Source organism: Colossoma macropomum, unplaced genomic scaffold, assembly GCF_904425465.1.
Source record: "Colossoma macropomum unplaced genomic scaffold, Colossoma_macropomum, whole genome shotgun sequence".
In the NCBI taxonomy this organism is placed as follows: Eukaryota; Metazoa; Chordata; class Actinopteri; order Characiformes; family Serrasalmidae; genus Colossoma; species Colossoma macropomum.
Window position 1 is genome coordinate 24,897,731 of NW_023494789.1, and position 18,611 is coordinate 24,916,341.

Sequence of the window (18,611 nt, forward strand, 5' to 3'; positions counted from 1 at the left end):
CCACTGTCTTTACTAAAGAACCGTTAAAGGATCATCTTTAAGAGCATAGTGTTCGGCATTATGATGGTATGATACGATCAGTTTTGGCACAATATGTGTTTTCTGACTGAACAACTGCTTATGTATTAATATGTTATTAAAAATGACAAGTTTATATTAATTATAGAGAGTCTATTAACAACATCCTGTGTAATTGGAAATGAATAAACTGCATTGTAACAAGTAGCCAAGTGGATTTACCGTTTGATCTTTTTCTGGTTTCTGATATAGTTGCTTTTTTTGTCCTCCAATGTGACAATACTGATTGTTCATTGTATTTATATTTTGTACAACTTGTTTGTAAACTTTAAATAAACAAAATATTGTGGAAAAGGAAAGACTTTCTTTTAATGAAAGTTAATGTAACAGCTCATATGCCTTTTATTTTAGAGGATCAACACATTTGCCAACTGATAGATGTCAACAGTTTAACAACCAAAAGTCCTCTGATTCAGTGGTTCTCAAACCGGTCCACAGATGGGTTATATTTTTGCTCTGACCTGGATCCCAGTTCACAGGGATTTTGAAAATTCCCTCCGGGAATTCTGATCACGAATAAACGTTAGCAAAGGTTGCAAGGGCTCATAAATGTTTCTAATCACGGCATTATTTCTGCATTAAACACATAAATTGTATAAATTCTTTCGCATTTATTGTAATCTTTGGTGCTACATGCTGAGAAGCCATTGATAATGCAGGGATGATGACATTTGCCAAGGAATATTACAGATAAAATATTTATCAAAATGTATCAAAAACAAAAGCCTTAATTAAAGCGTTTCAGCCCACAACAATCACAAAAACAGGCCGAGAGAACCTGACTGACTGAAATGTGGACTGTCCAAGGGGGTCCTGAGGACCAGTCTAAGAACCACTGCTCCACGCCATGATTGAAATGAATAGCTTTGGATTCTCATTCACTTTCTAAAATCTCTGAACATCCACATGCAGTTTGAAGAAATTCACACATTAGCAACGACATGTGGATCTCAGTATCCTATGTACCATACATTGACCAGCCACTTCATTAAAACCACCTCCTTGTTTCTACACTCATTGTCCATTTTATCAGCTTCTTCAATGGTCAGAGCCCCCACAGGACCAGCAAAGAGCAGGTTTCATTTGGGTGGTGGATCATTTTCGGCACTGTAGTGACAGTGACGTGAGTCTGTGTTGCGCTGGTATGAATGGATCAGACGCAGCAGCACTGCTGGAGTTTGTAGATGAACTACAGTCTGTAATTGCAGAAATACAAAGTGCATCTATCAGGTATGTTGAGCTGATAAAACAGACAGTGAGAGTAAAAACAAAGAGGTAGTTTTAATGAAGTGGCCAGTCGATGTACATATTGAGGTTCTGCAGTGTTGTATTGGGATTTCTTTAGTAAGACCCTGGTCAGCTGCCAGGATAATGCTGTTTGTCCAGCAAATTGGCCATCTCCATCCAGGCAAGGTCCCATTGGATCTCTGTCGCATCCTGTTTTGTTTGAGGCATTTCCTGAAGGGCACTCATCCCTGTGGAGGCACTGGCTGGGAAAAACTTCATTCTCTGCCTGAAAACCAAGAGTGAATCATGAGTGCATTTATCCGCTGTTCAGTTGTTTAGTCAGACGTAACACCAGTAATGAAATGATTTTCCTCAGCTGATTTAAATTATTCTGATAACAGACTGAAAGGACACAAGAGCTGCTGATTTAATGTCCACAAATACACTGTTTGATTCAGTCTGCAAAGGCTCAGTCCACATTCTTAACAATGCAGCTGCAAGTGAATGAGAAGTTTAAGTACTTGCACCTTTATTAACTGGTGGGACTGGTGGGAACATGTTGGGCAATATGCAGAATAACATTAGATTGCTGTTTCTATTTGATGTCACTCCATTGTGCAATATGCTATGTAACTGTTCATTTTATTTTTATTTTACCTTGTTGATGTATTTCTTTGGTTACATGTTTTAACATTAAGGTCAGCAAAATTTTAAATTCCTATACATACATATATATATATATATATATATATATATATATATATATATATATATATACATATATATATATATATATATATTTACAGCAAATTAGTTGATTTGTCCAAATGTTTGCAGACACCTGTTTATCCACTGTTTCTTCTGAAATCAAAGGTATTAATAGGGAGTTTGTCCCCCTTTGCTGCAGTAACAGCCTCTACTCTAGTTGGAAAATTGCTGTGAGGATTTAATTGCATTCACCCACAAGATCATTAGTGAGGTCAGGTACTGATGTTGAATGATGAATTCTAGATCATTCCAACTCATCCCAAAGGTACTGGATGGAGCTCCATCACTCCAGAGCGTGCACTTCCACTGCTCGACAGCAAAATGCTGGAGGGCCTTATACCCCTGTAGCCGATGCTTGGCACTGGGCATGGTGGCCTTAGGCTCAGAGCGTCCCATTCGAGTGAACAACTGTGTCAGCAGTGGGTGCACCTTAAAGTAGACAACCTCACTACTTTGGACATACAGACTACAGGAGAGTGCAGAATGACTTAATGTGGGATGAAATGTAACACAGGTTTTTATTGTTTATGTTAAATAGGTCTAGGTAGATGCTTTTGATAACCTCTTGTATAGCAGCATTAATGAATTTTGACAGCAATTGGTCAGATGGTTTTCAAGATTCACCCTGAAGGCTGTTTTTGCACCATATAAATAACTTTTTCAGTTTGAATCGATTACTGAGTTGTGTGTACAAGACACAGAATTCACACTTTACTACTCACTTGCACTCTTCACTGCTGTAATATAGCACTGTTTTGAAGAATGTAAATAACTCACAGCAAGAGCTAGTCAAGCTAAAGTACAGTCACCACACAGCAGGATCAGTTTTACCCCTTTAATGTTCTGCTCAACCATTTGACAGAGCACATTTTGAGTCACTATACGTGCCATCTCGACCGTTTGGTAGATGTGAATATTTTAAAAATTGTTTTTTATTATTGCCCAAACAAATAAAAAATACAAAAAATAAAATTCCATTGCTTTTTTCTTGGTGAGGACATTAAAGGGTTAACACAAGTTACAACTCAAGAGAAAAAATGATAGAAGTCCACATCTGCCTTGTATAAAGTCACAACAGCTCTTTTAAAATAGTAATTTTAAGTTTTTATGTACAGATTCACAGATATTTGCTGTCCCACTTTGCGGTCAATGGTAAATTTGTCAGTGATTGACACTCTCTTTTTAATTATCATATCTATTTTGACACATGTATTTTTTTAAGCTTAGGTTTGGGAAGCTTGTCTGGTTCAAACATCAGAGATCTGCAGGTTATTTGTGTGCAAAAATCAGTAATCTTGCTTGGATACTTGGAAAAATTATTCAGCAAATTTTTGCCAAATCTAAGTAATAAAAATGACAGCAAGATTATCAGCAACATTTGCCTTACCTGAAGCTTGGCACAAGTAGCAAGATTACAGGAATGAGAAGTAGAATGACCACAATGACACAGACCACCCAAACCCAGGACCCTAGAGAACACAGACAGGAGGATATAGGAAGAGTTTACTAAATTAAAAACAAAAATAGTTGAACCAGGCTTCCATACCTGTAGAGACATTGTCTTCCTCCTGTAGGCTTGTAGAGTTACCTAAATGTAAACAGGACTCACTCGTAAAAAATGAATGAAATTATTTGAATTGTGTTTAAAAGTAGTACAGAAATCATGTTCCTACCGCTGCCTGATATCCCACTTTCTGAACTCTCCACAGCATTTGTAGAGTTGTAGAGACCCTCAGGAGCTTTGGTGGCATTTTGGATTGGCGCTACAGTAGCATTCATAGTATCTTCATGGGAAGTCTCGTTTAAAGTGTAGTGCTTCTTCAGTGTGGGCTGGCTTGTGTCAGAGGTCTGTTGTATCAGAGGGCCATCTGTGGACCAACAGTACCAAAGTGTCTACCCCCAAGTCTTGGAACGCCCGGGTCTGTCTCATTAATGCATTTTCATGTTTCACAGTCATACATTTATGGTAAATATACACTCATAATAAACATGTCAGGCTGTGCTTGGCAGACAAATACCAGCAAACATCAATGAACATCAATAAAACCTGACAAACAGCAACAAACACAAATAAATATCAACAAAAACCAATAAATATCAAGAAACACTGCAAAACACGAATAAGCACCAATAAACATCAACACTGACAAACACCAGCAAACACCAAGGAACATCTGTAAAGCCTGACAAACAGCAGCAAACACAAACAAACATCAATAAACACCACCAAACACCAGCAGGCACTAATAAATATCAACACTGACAAGCACCAACAAGCATCAGGAAACACCAATAAACATCAACAAACACCAGCACACAACGACAAACACCAACAATCACTGGACAATCGGCGACAAACATCAAGAAACACCAATAAATATCAACACTGACAAACACCACAAACATCAGCAAACAGAAGTAAACATCAACAAACACTGACAAACATCACAAAAATCAGCACTGAACATAAACAAACACCAATATACATCAACACTGAGGATGTGCTCTCCTGTTGATGTTACTCGTGCTGCTCTTTGTGATGTTGATGGTGTCAGTGACTTTATTCATATTAGAGAAAGACATAAAATAAGCACAGGAACAAGTGGAGGTAATTGTGTGTGTTTTACCATCAGATGCTCCATGTTTGACCAGTAATGAGGACAGCACTAAAAACAAAAAACAACAGCTTGTTAACTCACTCATTTCTAATCTCTCATATTGTCCGCTTTTAACAAACTGAATGAAGCATGTATCCTGAATAGCAGCAATAAAGAAGTGTTAGTAAGTAGTACCAGTATGTTTATAGCTTTAAAACTTTTATATTTATTAACAGAAGTAATTGAATAACTGAAAAAAACAACTCATAAATATATTGCAGTTCATGAACTAAGCATATTTATCTCTGAATACAAAGCAAACCTTTATATGTAAACCTAGACATGAAAGTACGCCTGTAGGATAAATCAGTTATGAAAAAAGTTTAGATAGATTAATAAGCCAGAAAAAAGCTCACCTATTGCCACCACAAGAGACAAACTGTTCATTTTCTTCAACAGAGGATCATTATCTTTCTCCTACACCAGTTAGAAAGTAAGAAAGAATGGCAGAAAAAGACACCACAGCATCAAAGCTTTTCAATTCCCAAAGCTAATGACATTCTGTCGCCCCTCCTCTTCCTCTTCCTCCAGATATACTGATAAATGGGCTATCTTATAGTTCATACCAGCAGTGACCAAGCCAAGACTTTCTCACAGAAAATGCACCAACTGAAAATGTAAACTCTGGTTATAGGGAGATACAGACACAGTCATAAGCAAAAGCCAAACAGCCCCAGTCAGTTTACATGCTGTGTTCTGCACAATTTCTATTCATTTGAGTTTAACATATTGGCAAAAACCTTAAATTAAATTAAAATGTGCCATCATTTTTGCACAGAACATATTTTATTTACATTTTTTCCCAAATATGATCAATTTAGTAAGTAAGCCATAATAGTGTATCAATATGTGTAGAAATGTGTTCTCTGTAGATGATGTGTTAATTCAAGTTCACTTAGGAAGTCAATAAACTTCATTTTACCAGGTGTGCCCAAACGTTTGCACACAGCTGTCCAGTATACTGGACATTTTTTCCAGGTATTCTAGCTCTAGAAGTAGGTAAATCACCACACTCACTTTTATGTGTTTCTATGAGCTCAGTCTTTCTGTTGGTTCGTCATTTATTAGAATGTTTACTTTTTTTTCTTGTCATAAACAAAAACAAATATGGCAGCTGGTGAGACAGACGCTCACTGCCTCCAAGACCAAATGAAACACTGTTTCTGAAAAATCTTGTATTTATTTCAGAAATGATTTGTATGAGTGTCCTTCTAAAGAGCCCCAATTGTGAAAGATAAGAAAAGGAAATAGTAGATGTTTATTTCTACATTTCACATTTTGAGATCAATTTTATTGTCCAATAATCTGGATATTTGTAGTAATTTATGCTTTGATAAGTGTAATAGATCATTTATTGTATAATAGACTAATGTATTACAAAACACAGTTATTCAAGATTGTTGTTTATATTGTTAAAAGTAGAATCTAATGTTTATTTGAGAGTGATAGTAGATGATGTTCATTGAATTTGGGGATAATATTGGGCCTCATTCACCAAGTGTTCTTAAGAAAAAATTCTTCTTAAAACCCACCCAGTTTTCACAAAGATTCTGACATTCACCAGTGTTTTATTTGGGATTTGTTCTTGGTAAGAACAGAATCGACACACACTCAAGAGCGCAAAGGAGTGAACAGTTCTGTGGTTTAAGAACACGTCATGAATCTGACACAGACTTTTTCTAAGAACCTTTCACAAACACAAAGAAAAAACTTTGGGGGATGTTGATGAATGAGGCCCATTGTTTTTAGGTTGATTTCAGTGGATTTCACTGGTCAGTTACTGGAAATAGAAATCTGGCATACGATATCTGCAAGATTTTGAAAAATGCATATATTTATTATTATTGGAAAAACAGACTCAAATAAAGAACTAAATATTTCCTGTTTCAATAATGGTTTTTTTTCTGAAACACAGAAATGTTATTTCTGTCTACTGCACTAGGTGAGCTTGTAAAATGAAGGTAATATGTGTACACTCTATATAATATCTATTATTTAATGTTTTCTGACATTTTTGAATCAACGACCTTGACTGTTTAAACCATTTGTTCATTTTAGACATAGTAATGTAAATCAGTGAATGCTCTGTGTTCAAAAGCTTATTATTATTATTATTATTATTATTATTATTATTATTTAATATTTTAGGAGCTGTTTCAAGTCCAGGTGGTTCCAAGAGTTCAGAAACTTTTTTATGCCACTGTACACACAGTAAACACAGGAAAAGTTCAGTGCTGGCTTTGTGACTTGTTATGTTGGTGATGATAAAAGATGTTCATTTTTCAAAATCTCTCACACGTCATGCACCTAATTCCAAATGTCCAGTATTATGGACACTGAGTATTCCAAGCAAACAGAAATAATAATTCATGAATTATGTCATTATGTTATTCAATACACAGCAGAGAACATGTTTCATAACAAACAGTGTTTGTTTTTAAAGTGTCTCAGACTGAGGAGGACACTGCAGCTGGGAACAGTTAGCACTGCTAAACTGACACTCACTGTGCTGCTTGCATACAAGTATAAATGTTTTTAAGCATGGATGAAACATCCAATTATTAATGTGGAGAAAATAACAAAATAAAACACAATCAGTTTGTAAAGTTGTTTAGGGTTTTGTAGAGTTTAGACAGCAGAAGAGCCGAAGCATGTTTAGTTGTTTCTTTATGCCAGTACATCACACTCCACTGTGAAGCACCAAACCACAAAACAATTTTTTTTTTTTGACAATGCACAATTCACAAATATCAGAGGTTTAAAATATTTAAATATTTATGTAATAACTTTGTGTTAGTTTATCCTCACATTCACAGACTCCTGAAAATGTGTCACTCTCAGAAGAACACACTCTAAACTCCTTCTGTCTGCATGTCAGTGTTCTGTTCTTCTGAAAACCTGTTCATCTTTCATACGCATTTTCAGAATTTTAAAGAAGTACCAACCAATGTATACATACATTACTGTCATGTGTCCAAAATGATGAACAGAGCTGTACTGATTATTCTTAATCACTGAGATAGCATCAGTTGTACAGTTGTATGGCATCAGGAGGAAAGGTATAATAATACTGATGTCCAGGATGAATTTCACATGTGGTGATAAAATACGGAAAAAGATAACTGACAATAAAATATATACTTCTATCTGTATCTATATCTACATTTGTACACACCCATATTGAATACACACACACACACACACACACACACACACACACACACACATCTAAATTGCTTACCCCTCTGGGTCGTGGGGGGTGCTGGAGCCTATTCCAGCTGTCATTGGGCGGAAGGCAGGATACACCCTGGACAGATTGCCAGTCCATCGCAGGGCACCTTATCGAATAGAGCATCTACAAATACGTCACCACACTCACTTTAATGCGTTTCGATAGAACTCAGTCTTTGTATTTATTAATCATTTAACAGAATGTTTGCCTTTTTAAATCTTGTTATAAACAAAAACATGGCAGCTGGTAAAATAGACTCACCACCTCCAAGACTATCTCTGTATAATCCTGTATTTATTGTTTTGTATGTGTGTCCTTCTAGAAGGTCCTTTTTGTGAAAGATAAAAAGGAAACAGTAGATTTTTTTTTTCCTTTTACACAAATTTTGAGATATATTTTAATCGTCATTAATCTGGACATTTGGATCAGTGTAGTTATTTACGCTTTGATTATTGTAATAAAGCATTTATTATTAATGCATTGCAAAACACAATCATTCAACGTTTTTGTTTGTTTTGTTAAAACTAGAATCTAATGTGTATTTAGGAATGACAGTAGATGATTTTCAGTGAATGAAATATTGTTTTTTTTTAGTGATTTCAATGGATTTTACTGTCCAGTCACTAGACATTAGAATCAGGCACAGGAAATATTGAAAAATGCACATATTTCAAACTAAAACCTAAACATTTCCTGTATTTAAGAAATGTTATGTGAGCATATAATATGTATGAAACATGTGATGAGTAATATTATATACATAAATCATAGTAAAAAGTGATATGGCTTATGTAATGATGGTTATGATGGTAATTATGGACTATGTAATGATCATTTCATCTCCCTGCTCCCATCCTCACCATGTTCTACAGGGGGACTGTGGAGAGCATTCTGAGCAGCCGCATCATCGCCTGGTTTGGGAATTGCACCGCCTACGACCGCAAGATCCTACAGCGCATAGTGAGGACAGCGGAGAAGATCATCGGGGTCTCTCTCCCCTCCATCATGGACATCTACACCACACGCTGCATCCGCAAAGCCACCAGCATCGTGAACGACCCCATCCATCCCTCACACAGACTTTTTTCACTGCTGCCGTCTGGCAGAAGGTACCGGAGCATCCGTGCCATCACTGCCAGACTCAGCAACAGCTTTGTCCCTCAAGCGATCAGGTTTTTAAACTCACGAGGACTGAACTAAACCCCCCCCACACTCATACACACCTCTTTTGATGCTTTACGTGCACTATCTATCTGGAACATTGCTGCCAATGCTGTGTTTACACTGTTTTTACTACCCCAGTAACTGTTTTACTACCTCAGTAACTGTTTTACTACTCAGTACTTGTAATTGTTTTACTACCTCTGTAACTGCTATGTTGACTGCTATGCTGACGTAACTTACAGATCACATCACGTTAAAAATGTCTGCACCTTATTCCACTACCTCATGTCCAGAAATCTGTGCTGTGTCGGTGCTACACTGTCTGGTCTGTTAACTGTGTCTAATGTCTGTTTAATTTATTGTATTTATTGTATTGTTTTCTAGCTTAATCCTTGTTTGCACACTGTCTGCATGTTCACACTTTGTACTTTTGTATTTTTGTACTTTGTACTTTTTGTTCCTTGTTGCACCGTGTTGTTCCTGGAGGAACGTAATTTTGCTCCACTGTGTACTTGTACATAGATGGAATGACAATAAAAGCCTCTTGACTCTTGACTCTTGATTTTTCTTTAGTGACCCCAATTGTTTAAAGCATTTGTTCATTTTACAGATAGCAATGTGGATCTGTATGCTTTGTGCTCTCTGTTTCATCATGAGTCATCAGTCCTAGGATCTTGGTATTTACTGTTGTCCTAGTTAAAATTAAAGTGTTACCTCTTTGTGGTCTTTGTCTATGAGCTGTAGTGAAGTTGGATGAGTGTAATGGATATTGGACATTTTATGTAGTTAAACAGTTTCCAGTAAAACTTTTAGTCATGTTCTTGTATATCCAAAGCAACATCTTCTGTGAATTTGAATTTCTCTGGATGCACCCTGTCAGATGTTTTTGTACCATGTGTACCATTTCTTTTCATCATCTGTGTTTTGATTGCAGAGTTGTGTGTCTAAGTCACAAGATTCACATCTATATTATTTGAATCACCCTCTTGGTGGGCTTTAATGTAGCACCATTTTAAAACATGCAAATCACTCACAGCGGAAAACATTGCGGCCAAATGCTCTTTACTTAACAGCACTTTAGCTAACAGTCTTTACAAAGACTAAAGAACTACCAGCCCAGTGCTACCCCAACATGAAACTTATAACACATTGATAAAAGCCTTACCAATTTCTCCGAGAGCAATTCTTAAAGTAGACATCCTGTACCCTAAGATCTTGACAGCTTCGCATTGAGGGATTTGACTTTTGTATCAACAGAATTATTAGAAGCATTCTACTAAAATTTTGCTACCGTAACCCAGCAGGAAGACAATATGTTCTCAAGGAACATGGAGTTGATGTTGTTAAGAAAATAAGGAAAAGATACATTTCATTCCCACTTCCTCCTAAGGTAGAAGAGGTGAATTTACAAATCTTAAATGAGATTTACCCAACAAATGAATTTCTGAGACTGAGATGTAATTTTGAGATGAATAACTGTGTATATTGTGAAAGAGAAATTGAAAATTTGGTACATGTGTCCTTCCACTGTGAGTCAGTGCAGTCCTTCTGGAATAATCTGCGAAGCTGACCGTCCAGGGAGACTGAGTTGTCACCCCTGACAGTGAAAACAGTGATATTTGGTGTTTTTCTTTAACACAGGAACTTGAATTATTTTTGTTTTCGATGTTGTGCTGTTATTGGGGATGTTCTTTATACGTAAACATAGATATTTTAAAATTAAACCTGATCTGGAACACTGGAAGAATGAGTTAAAACTTAAGTAAGGCACTGAAACTTGTTAAAAAAAAAGCCCTTAAACTGTATTTTTTGTCCCTTTTAGATACTATTTGTTTGTTGTTTAATACATGAATAGTTGCTTTGTTTGTCTGTACTTGTTATATCTCGTCAGTTAGAAAAGAAATAACCTGCAGGGGTTCAGTCCCGAAGTGGCATCTGGCAGCAGGAAGTGGCAACTCCGCCGTCCGGAAATGGCACGTACTGGCCACGTACATGCCACTCGTGCCACTCGGTTAGTGGCACTCGCCAGTGGCACCTGCCACACAGAAACGGCGTGTGCCTCTGAAAACAGGCACATACCAACAGCTCCTGTGAGTAAAGCAAAGACTCTGGACAGCGGCTACGCGGCTGGGCTAACTAGCGGCACATCATAGCTCCACCATCGGCCATCAGAACCTGGGAAAAGTCATGGAGGAATGTTGACCTAAAGACTCTGTGCAGATAGTCTGTCATTTTGGGCTTTTGTTGTGGCACGGAGAGCTGAAGAAAGCAGCTCGTGTTACAGATGTACTCAAACTAATTGCTGAATTCATTGTGGTGTTATTCATGCGAAATCTAAAGTATATATAGACTATTTATCAGCGTATTTATTAAACAGGAAAAGAGGAACGCAGTGTTCTTGTTTTTATGTATTATTTTTTCAGGAGTGGCACTAGCCATTTACTGAGGGTAAAGGCACTGGCATGTGCCGCTCAGGAGTGGCAATCAGTAGCAGTACTAGCTGCTTATCACACAGTGGACAAAGTTCCAAGGTTTGAAAATAGTTATTGATTAGCCTGCATCACACAGGTAAATGCACCAGTTCTAAGTCTGATCTCAAACGTAAGCAATATTGGTCAATAATTATATTCAGTAATTCTTGTGAATGTGTTCCTGTTACTAATTTCGGAGTTGCTGAGCTATTGCATAACATTTACAGTTACAAAGCTACCTCGCCACATTTGCCAATATTGTACAGTGTTGTTCTCATGGTATATGGGGTATTTAAAGTTTGAATTATGTGAGTAATCTTAAAGCACGTGCAATGTAAAATAAAAGGAACTGTACTAGTACATTTTTTTTAAGGTACAATGTAAATTTAACCAATTGTGTTAAATATGCCTTTCCCAGGTAAAGGTTATATGTTTGTTCATTTGCATAATCTAAAATAGAACAATAAAATAAAAAAACAATAAAAAAAGTATGTTCAGTCAATGTAGTTGAAATAGATTACGCTCCCCAAATAAATGGTATTCAAGACGTATCTTCAGGGTACCACCCCTGAGACAGTTCAGTATAAACCCCTGTGTGTTTAAAACATTAAGTTATCCCCACTTTAACTGATGTAACGTTGAGAGCTCTCGACAGTATGGATGAATATAGGTCATGGGGGCAATCAGTCAATTTTTTGTCACGTTTTGTGATAGTTTACACTACTGACTCCCTTATGAACAGCATGAGGCGCTATTTTCAAAACTTAGCACTTGGTAACATGTAAATATAATGATCTCCCCCACCACCCAGCAAAATGCTGGCCAGCAGTAAATGGCTAGTGCCACTTCTGAAAAAAAATAATAAATAAAAACAAGAACCCAAGAACAATTAGTTTGAGTACATCTGTAACACAGGACGAGCACACACTTACAGAACCCACCCTCCTCGGACAGAATTTACATTAAACAACATAATTTGTCTGAATTTACTAGAACTCGTATAGGAATCTTTTAGTGTTACTATAGATTTTTTTCATAACAGATGTTTAAAATAACGTATAAATTAATATGATAAAATATAAAATAATAAATATATTCTTGAATAAGAACAAGATTAAATTTCACAGTTTAACCCTTAGCAAAGTCTATTGTTAGTTTCACAGGATAGATTAGTCGCAAAGTCTGAAGTGCTGAGCGCTTCCTGGGGGCTTTTAAACTGGAAGTGTGAAAGGATGGCATCCACGAACCGGAAATGGATTGAATAGCGTCAGCAGTGATATGAAAGTAAAACGAACAAGATTAAAGATTTTATGATCTGGCTTTGGTGGGACAGTGCGAGGATTTTGTTCTGTGCAGAGCGATAAATACAGTGAGTAAATGTTAAAGTCGAGTCTGAATGTATACACTGTGTGTTAGTGGTAGGCAGACAGAGAGCGTCAGTGTCATCAGAGGGAAAAAATGCACGACCTGAAATCAGAATCTTATACGAATTTCCCCGTTCCACCTTAAATGGCGCGGCAGTTACATTCTATTGCATTTAAGGTGGAACGGGAAAATATGAACAAGAAGCAGGCGAATAGGAAGCTGGCTAGTTAATGTAAATGTAATGTAAAGTAAATGCAGCTCCTGAGGTTTGCAGTTCATGTGGTTTATCGCACCTGCCGAAGTCTGGTACGCTTTCACCACAGTCTAGGAAAGAGAGACGGGCATAATGCTATCTTTTCTTTACTGCCGTACACATCTATTTTGAGGACACAGTGAGTTGGTGAATTATTTAAGCAGCTTTAAATAGGAGTTATTTTCCGTGTCTAATCGATTCACCAGTATGTTTTTACAGATAATGTAGTTAATAGAGTGTATTGTGGTCTATATCAATACCGTCAAACTCCAGATGTACACATTCCTATGTTTTAGTAGGATTTTCTGCTGGAAAAGTCATGCAGTTAGCCACAGTGAGGTTTAACGAGCATGATAGATTGTCAAATAGTACAGTAAAGGTTTTATTTCTCTACCGAGTGTTTTAGATTGAAAAAAATGTCTTTTTTTAAATAAACCTCATGCATATTTAAAATTTAAAAGCACAGAAGGCTTATCCTAAACCAAGTGCATTCAAATGTGGCCATGGTTATTGTTTCGGTCCTCTGGGGAAGTCGGGGAAGTCAGCTGACAAGTCAGCAGGTTCAGCAGGTTCCTCCTTCCTTTCTTAGACACACAGCAAAAACAGCTTTTTAATCTGCATTAGTTTTACTCAGGCTCAGTGCATTAGTTTTACTCAGGCTCATGTTCGTATCGAAGAGTTTGATTTGATTTAAAAAAAAAAGGAAATTCTCTCTTTTTACATCTGTAGGGTCACAAAGCAAGCATGAATGACTTTGCTGTTCTTAACACTGGGCGAAAGATGCCCCTCGTAGGTCTAGGGACATGGAAGAGTGAACCTGGAAAGGTGAGTTTTAAATTAGACTGCATTATCATCTAATGTATTGATATAAACATGTAGTATTAGCATCTTTATTTTGTAATGGAAAAAGCAGGGCTTCTTTCACGTATTCTTCCTCTACATTCTTAATTGCAGGTAAAGCAGGCGGTTATCTGGGCACTTCAGTCTGGCTATCGACACATTGATTGTGCTGCCATTTATGGAAATGAACCAGAAATTGGTGAAGCCTTCCAGGAGATGCTGGGGCCTGACAAAGTGAGTCTGCCAAGCAGATTAAGTAAGCTATGTAAAAAAAAAAAAGAATATAAATCTTGTACTGTTTTAGCCATCTACCTTGCTTGGTGCACCACAGTTTCAAATAAGTTTGCATTATACAAATTACCATTGCATTAGAGTGAAATACTCTGGGAGAGCTGGTAGATCACTGATACGTTGCATACAATTGTGTATACTGCCCCCTAGCAAAAGTGTGCAGCCAGCAATTAGAAGATCATACAGCTGAGACATGGAAACTCTACACTAATCTACACTAATCCCACTAATCTTATATCATCTACTTTAATATCATTGCTGTTGGAGGAAAAACAATGTATCTCTGTTTTATAGTCTTTTTTCAACCCAGGTTACTCAGGATAAAGTCTTGCTGCATTAATCCACACTAAAACTAAGACTGCTTCTCCTCCTCTAAAGTTACCATTTTGGAGATACAATGTTTTTGTTCCAAAAGAGATTATGTATTTCTTCTTTTGTTTTTTGCTGCTTGAAAAAAGCCTTGGATCTGCAAAATAATAACTTTACAGTAGAAGGAAAAAACACTTTTAACTTCCAATGTACAGTCATATGCAAATATTGGGGTGCCCCTGGTGTTAACAAGTTATCACATCCTCTACAGAGAACACACTTCTGCACATTTTAATGCACAATTACTGTTTATTTGCTGAATTTAACATACTGGGGTAAAAATAAAATGTAAAAAGTGCAAAAGTAAGGGCACATTTTATTTTTCCCCCAAAACTTAAACTCAACAAATATACAGAAATTGTGCACTAAAATTGGCAGATTTTTTAAGCTTGTTGGTGTGTTAACGTGTTTTTACTTAGAAAATCAAGAAAACATATAATTTGACTTGGGTGTATTAAAACTTTTGCATATGTAAGTTAATGCAGTGAGATTTTGATCAAGTATTTTGTTCCACTCATCATGAAAGTTTCAGACAATGGAAAGGGCAGCTGACGTTTTCAAATGTTATGTTTAAAAAAAAAAAGAGACAGCGACAATATGCTAATTTAAGCCCGAGTTGTTAAAAACTGAAAATGTCTTTCTTTCTATCCTTACTCTCAGACCTTGAGGCGAGAGGACGTATTTGTGACCTCTAAGCTGTGGAACACACGGCACTATGCAGAGGACGTGGAGCCGGCCCTGCTCAAGACCTTAAAAGACCTGAAGCTGGAGTACCTAGACCTCTATCTCATTCACTGGCCCCACGCCTTCCAGTGAGCCCCCTGTTCTAAGCAGTGTTTACCGATGTACACTGTCACCAAACCACCTCACAGTTGGAGCTTGTCACAAACTTGTTGGTGTAGCTTGGTTCAGTTCAAACACTGTGTTCTTTCAGGGTCATTTAGCACAAATTTAGCACAAAGTTCAGCACGAAATTACAGCAGATGCTATTAAAACACTAAGAAATTCACCTCTAAAGTTAACCAGAAATGATATCTATGCTGTGTAGTAATAACTACTGAAATAGCTGCACTTATCACATTAATTATTCATTTTCAGATGAAATTTTGACATGACTTATCATGACTGTGTTTTTTGTTCCTTTTTTTTCCAGACGTGGGGATAATCCTTTCCCTAAAAAGGAAGATGGGACAATACTGTATGATGATATTGACTACAAAGTGACATGGGCTGCCATGGAGAAACTTGTGGAAAAGGGACTTGTGAGGGCCATTGGACTCTCAAACTTCAACAGCCGTCAGATTGATGACATCCTGTCAGTGGCCAACATAAAGCCTACTGTTTTGCAGGTTGGATTAGAAGAATGTTCTTTTATTATTTTGATTTTTAAAAAATCACCCTCTCCTTTGGTTCTTGCTTAAAAACCTACTGAAATAAATACTTGCATCATCCAGGTGGAGGGCCATCCATACCTTGCACAGGTGGAGCTACTTGCTCACTGCAGGGAACGGGGGATAGTGATGACCGCCTACAGTCCGCTGGGTTCTCCAGACCGAGCCTGGAAAAGACCGGATGAGCCAGTTGTGTTAGAGGAGCCAGTCATTACTGCTCTGGCCAAGAAGTACAACAAGTCTCCTGCACAAATTATAATCAGGTAATTACAGTATGCACAAAGCAGTGTGGCAGTAACATGTAGTAACCTAGCAGATTACTGTTAGACAGAGTGAATTGAGCTATATGTTTTATAATGCATTTTTGATGGAAAATATGACGAAAGAGCATCTTATACAACCTTATACAGGTGGCAAACCCAGCGAGGAGTAGTGACGATTCCAAAGAGTGTGACAGAGTCTCGCATCAAAGAAAATATACAGGTTATTTATGTTGCATGTAACATTATAAATAAGTAATATTTATTGTTATCTTGCATCACTGTGGTAATTCAGCATGTTAAAGCCATGTTTGTCTGCTTGTAGGTCTTTGATTTCACTCTAGAGGCTGAAGAAATGAACAGTGTGACAGCGTTGAATAATGGCTGCCGATACATAGTGCCACTTATTACTGTAAGTTTCTTTAGCCCTGGCTTATAAGTGTTATAATATGTTAACAACTCTCCAAATAAATAGAAATTGTGCACTTGAATTTGTAGCAAACACCCCATATTCCATATTCAAGATTGTTCCCTGTAGTAGATTTGTTCACTTTGCACAATTTTATGTAGCGTATGATTGATTATCATTGATAAAAATCAATTTAGATTTAAGAAAAGGAAACCTGCTGACTCAAAACATTATGAAAATAAAAGCCAGTGGGCAGTTGATGAATTCTGGTTGTAAACATTTATGCTTTTTTTTTCACTTTTGTTTGTTGTTACAAACTATTCAGTCAAAATATTCAAAAAATTAGGCTGTAAATCTGAAATTCACTTTCAGAAATCTTTGTACTAAGGGAGGAATTAGTTTTAATATGTTATCAGTGGCGGCTTCTGGGCAGTTTTCACAGGTTCCTGCCTGATCATGCATGGATACCAGAAAGTCTTGGGGACAGTGAATGGTTGTGCTCCACTGTTTGTATGTTGGATAAAACTTAGGACTCTCATGGCTGACTTATTCCATATCCTGCCATGTTAAAGAGTAACGGTGTAGTTTTTTAAATTTTGATGATTACTTTAAGAGACAGAGATGCATTTTTGATATTTATCCTCCTTTGCAGGTTGATGGCAAGCACGTGCCGAGGGATGCAGGACATCCTCACTACCCCTTCAATGATCCTTATTAACGCATCTTGCTGCAAGACTCTGTGCCTTCCAACCTACTTCAGCTGACCCTTCTGTATACTGTAAACTACACAATAAATGCTTTTCTTACTGATTGGAGGATTTGTGATCTGTTGTATTGATTTACAATTGCAGACTTTAGGAGCATTTTTATGTGATTGGCCTGCTCCGGTGTCCCATGTTTCAGTTTCCTTAAAATACATATTTAATGTGAGTTATAAATGCTGCCAGCCAAACAGCTCATTTCATAAAAACTTGGTGTTGCACCATCCAGTATATGCATCCTCCCCAGCCTTGCTATTGTAAAGTCATTTTCAACATGCTTATTAAATGAAATGTTCTATACATCACTTTAATATCAGCAATCAAGGCAGATCAGATATATGAATATATTAAGTGTATAAGACCTGTCAACCTGTAGTTCACCATGCTGAAATATGCTAAATGTATTACACATGTAGGCTGTATCTGCACATTTCAGGTGTAAGTATGTCTTTTTCTTCCTTCATTTTCGTAGGGAATGAAAATTGGAATGTCAAGACGTTTTGTTAAATAAGCTCTTCTCATGCAAAAGAACTTTTGGAAAGACTTTTTCCATTTTTGAAATGAAACCCTCAAAACACTAAAAGCCCTCAATAATTTCCACTGATGTCATAGAACCTCACTGAATCACAATTTCAGCTGGAATTAAAACCATGAGTTTGATGAAAGGTACATTTTAAAAATGTACAACAAAATGGAGTCAGTTATTGATTAACACTGAAAGAGACTGAAGGTAATGCTGAGTTAAAAAGTCACTCTTGAATGCTCTGCCTGCATGAATTTGCTATTTAATAAGGAAAATAATGGCTATAGTGACTTCATATGACCATGATGGGTTTAAGAGTTTCTTTAAGCTCTTGAGGTATTTTAAATCATCTTCATGAATAAATGTACAACAAATTTGTACAATAGGAACTACTTTTTCTTCTGTCTTCCCTCTGCTTCCCATACACACACAGTCAAAGATGGCTACATGAGTGGGTCATATGGAGTTATTTCACTCAGCTAAATAATCTGATCTGACGTTATTACTAATGCAAAAGACTTAAACATATAATTTCTGATGCCTACAGTTACT

The 18,611-nt window shown here is 36.9% G+C and overlaps 2 protein-coding genes across 5 annotated transcripts; one reads left to right on the top strand and one right to left on the bottom strand.

Annotated features, from left to right (window-relative positions):
• Positions 1 to 396: 396 nt before the first annotated feature.
• Positions 397 to 9,163, bottom strand: LOC118808163. Of its 4 annotated transcripts, none has more exons than XM_036570634.1 (9): positions 8,823 to 9,163; positions 8,224 to 8,290; positions 7,972 to 8,085; positions 5,087 to 5,147; positions 4,701 to 4,739; positions 3,747 to 3,941; positions 3,620 to 3,661; positions 3,461 to 3,542; positions 397 to 1,591 (listed from the first exon to the last, which is right to left on the bottom strand). In XM_036570634.1, exons 3-9 carry the CDS (start codon positions 8,083 to 8,085, stop codon positions 1,435 to 1,437), a joined length of 690 nt encoding a protein of 229 aa, XP_036426527.1. In that variant the 5' UTR covers positions 8,224 to 8,290; positions 8,823 to 9,163; the 3' UTR covers positions 397 to 1,434. The 4 variants fall into 4 exon arrangements, with proteins under 4 accessions (XP_036426527.1, XP_036426526.1, XP_036426529.1 ...); XM_036570633.1 differs by having other exon boundaries at positions 8,224 to 8,293; XM_036570636.1 differs by lacking the exons at positions 7,972 to 8,085; positions 8,224 to 8,290.
• A 3,645-nt stretch (positions 9,164 to 12,808) lies between these two features.
• On the top strand, positions 12,809 to 17,590 carry akr1a1b (aldo-keto reductase family 1, member A1b (aldehyde reductase)). Its single transcript, XM_036570637.1, has 9 exons — positions 12,809 to 12,966; positions 13,945 to 14,040; positions 14,170 to 14,289; positions 15,376 to 15,527; positions 15,869 to 16,064; positions 16,170 to 16,369; positions 16,517 to 16,589; positions 16,692 to 16,778; positions 17,428 to 17,590. Exons 2-9 carry the CDS (start codon positions 13,960 to 13,962, stop codon positions 17,491 to 17,493), a joined length of 975 nt encoding a protein of 324 aa, XP_036426530.1. The 5' UTR covers positions 12,809 to 12,966; positions 13,945 to 13,959; the 3' UTR covers positions 17,494 to 17,590.
• Positions 17,591 to 18,611: the final 1,021 nt, after the last annotated feature.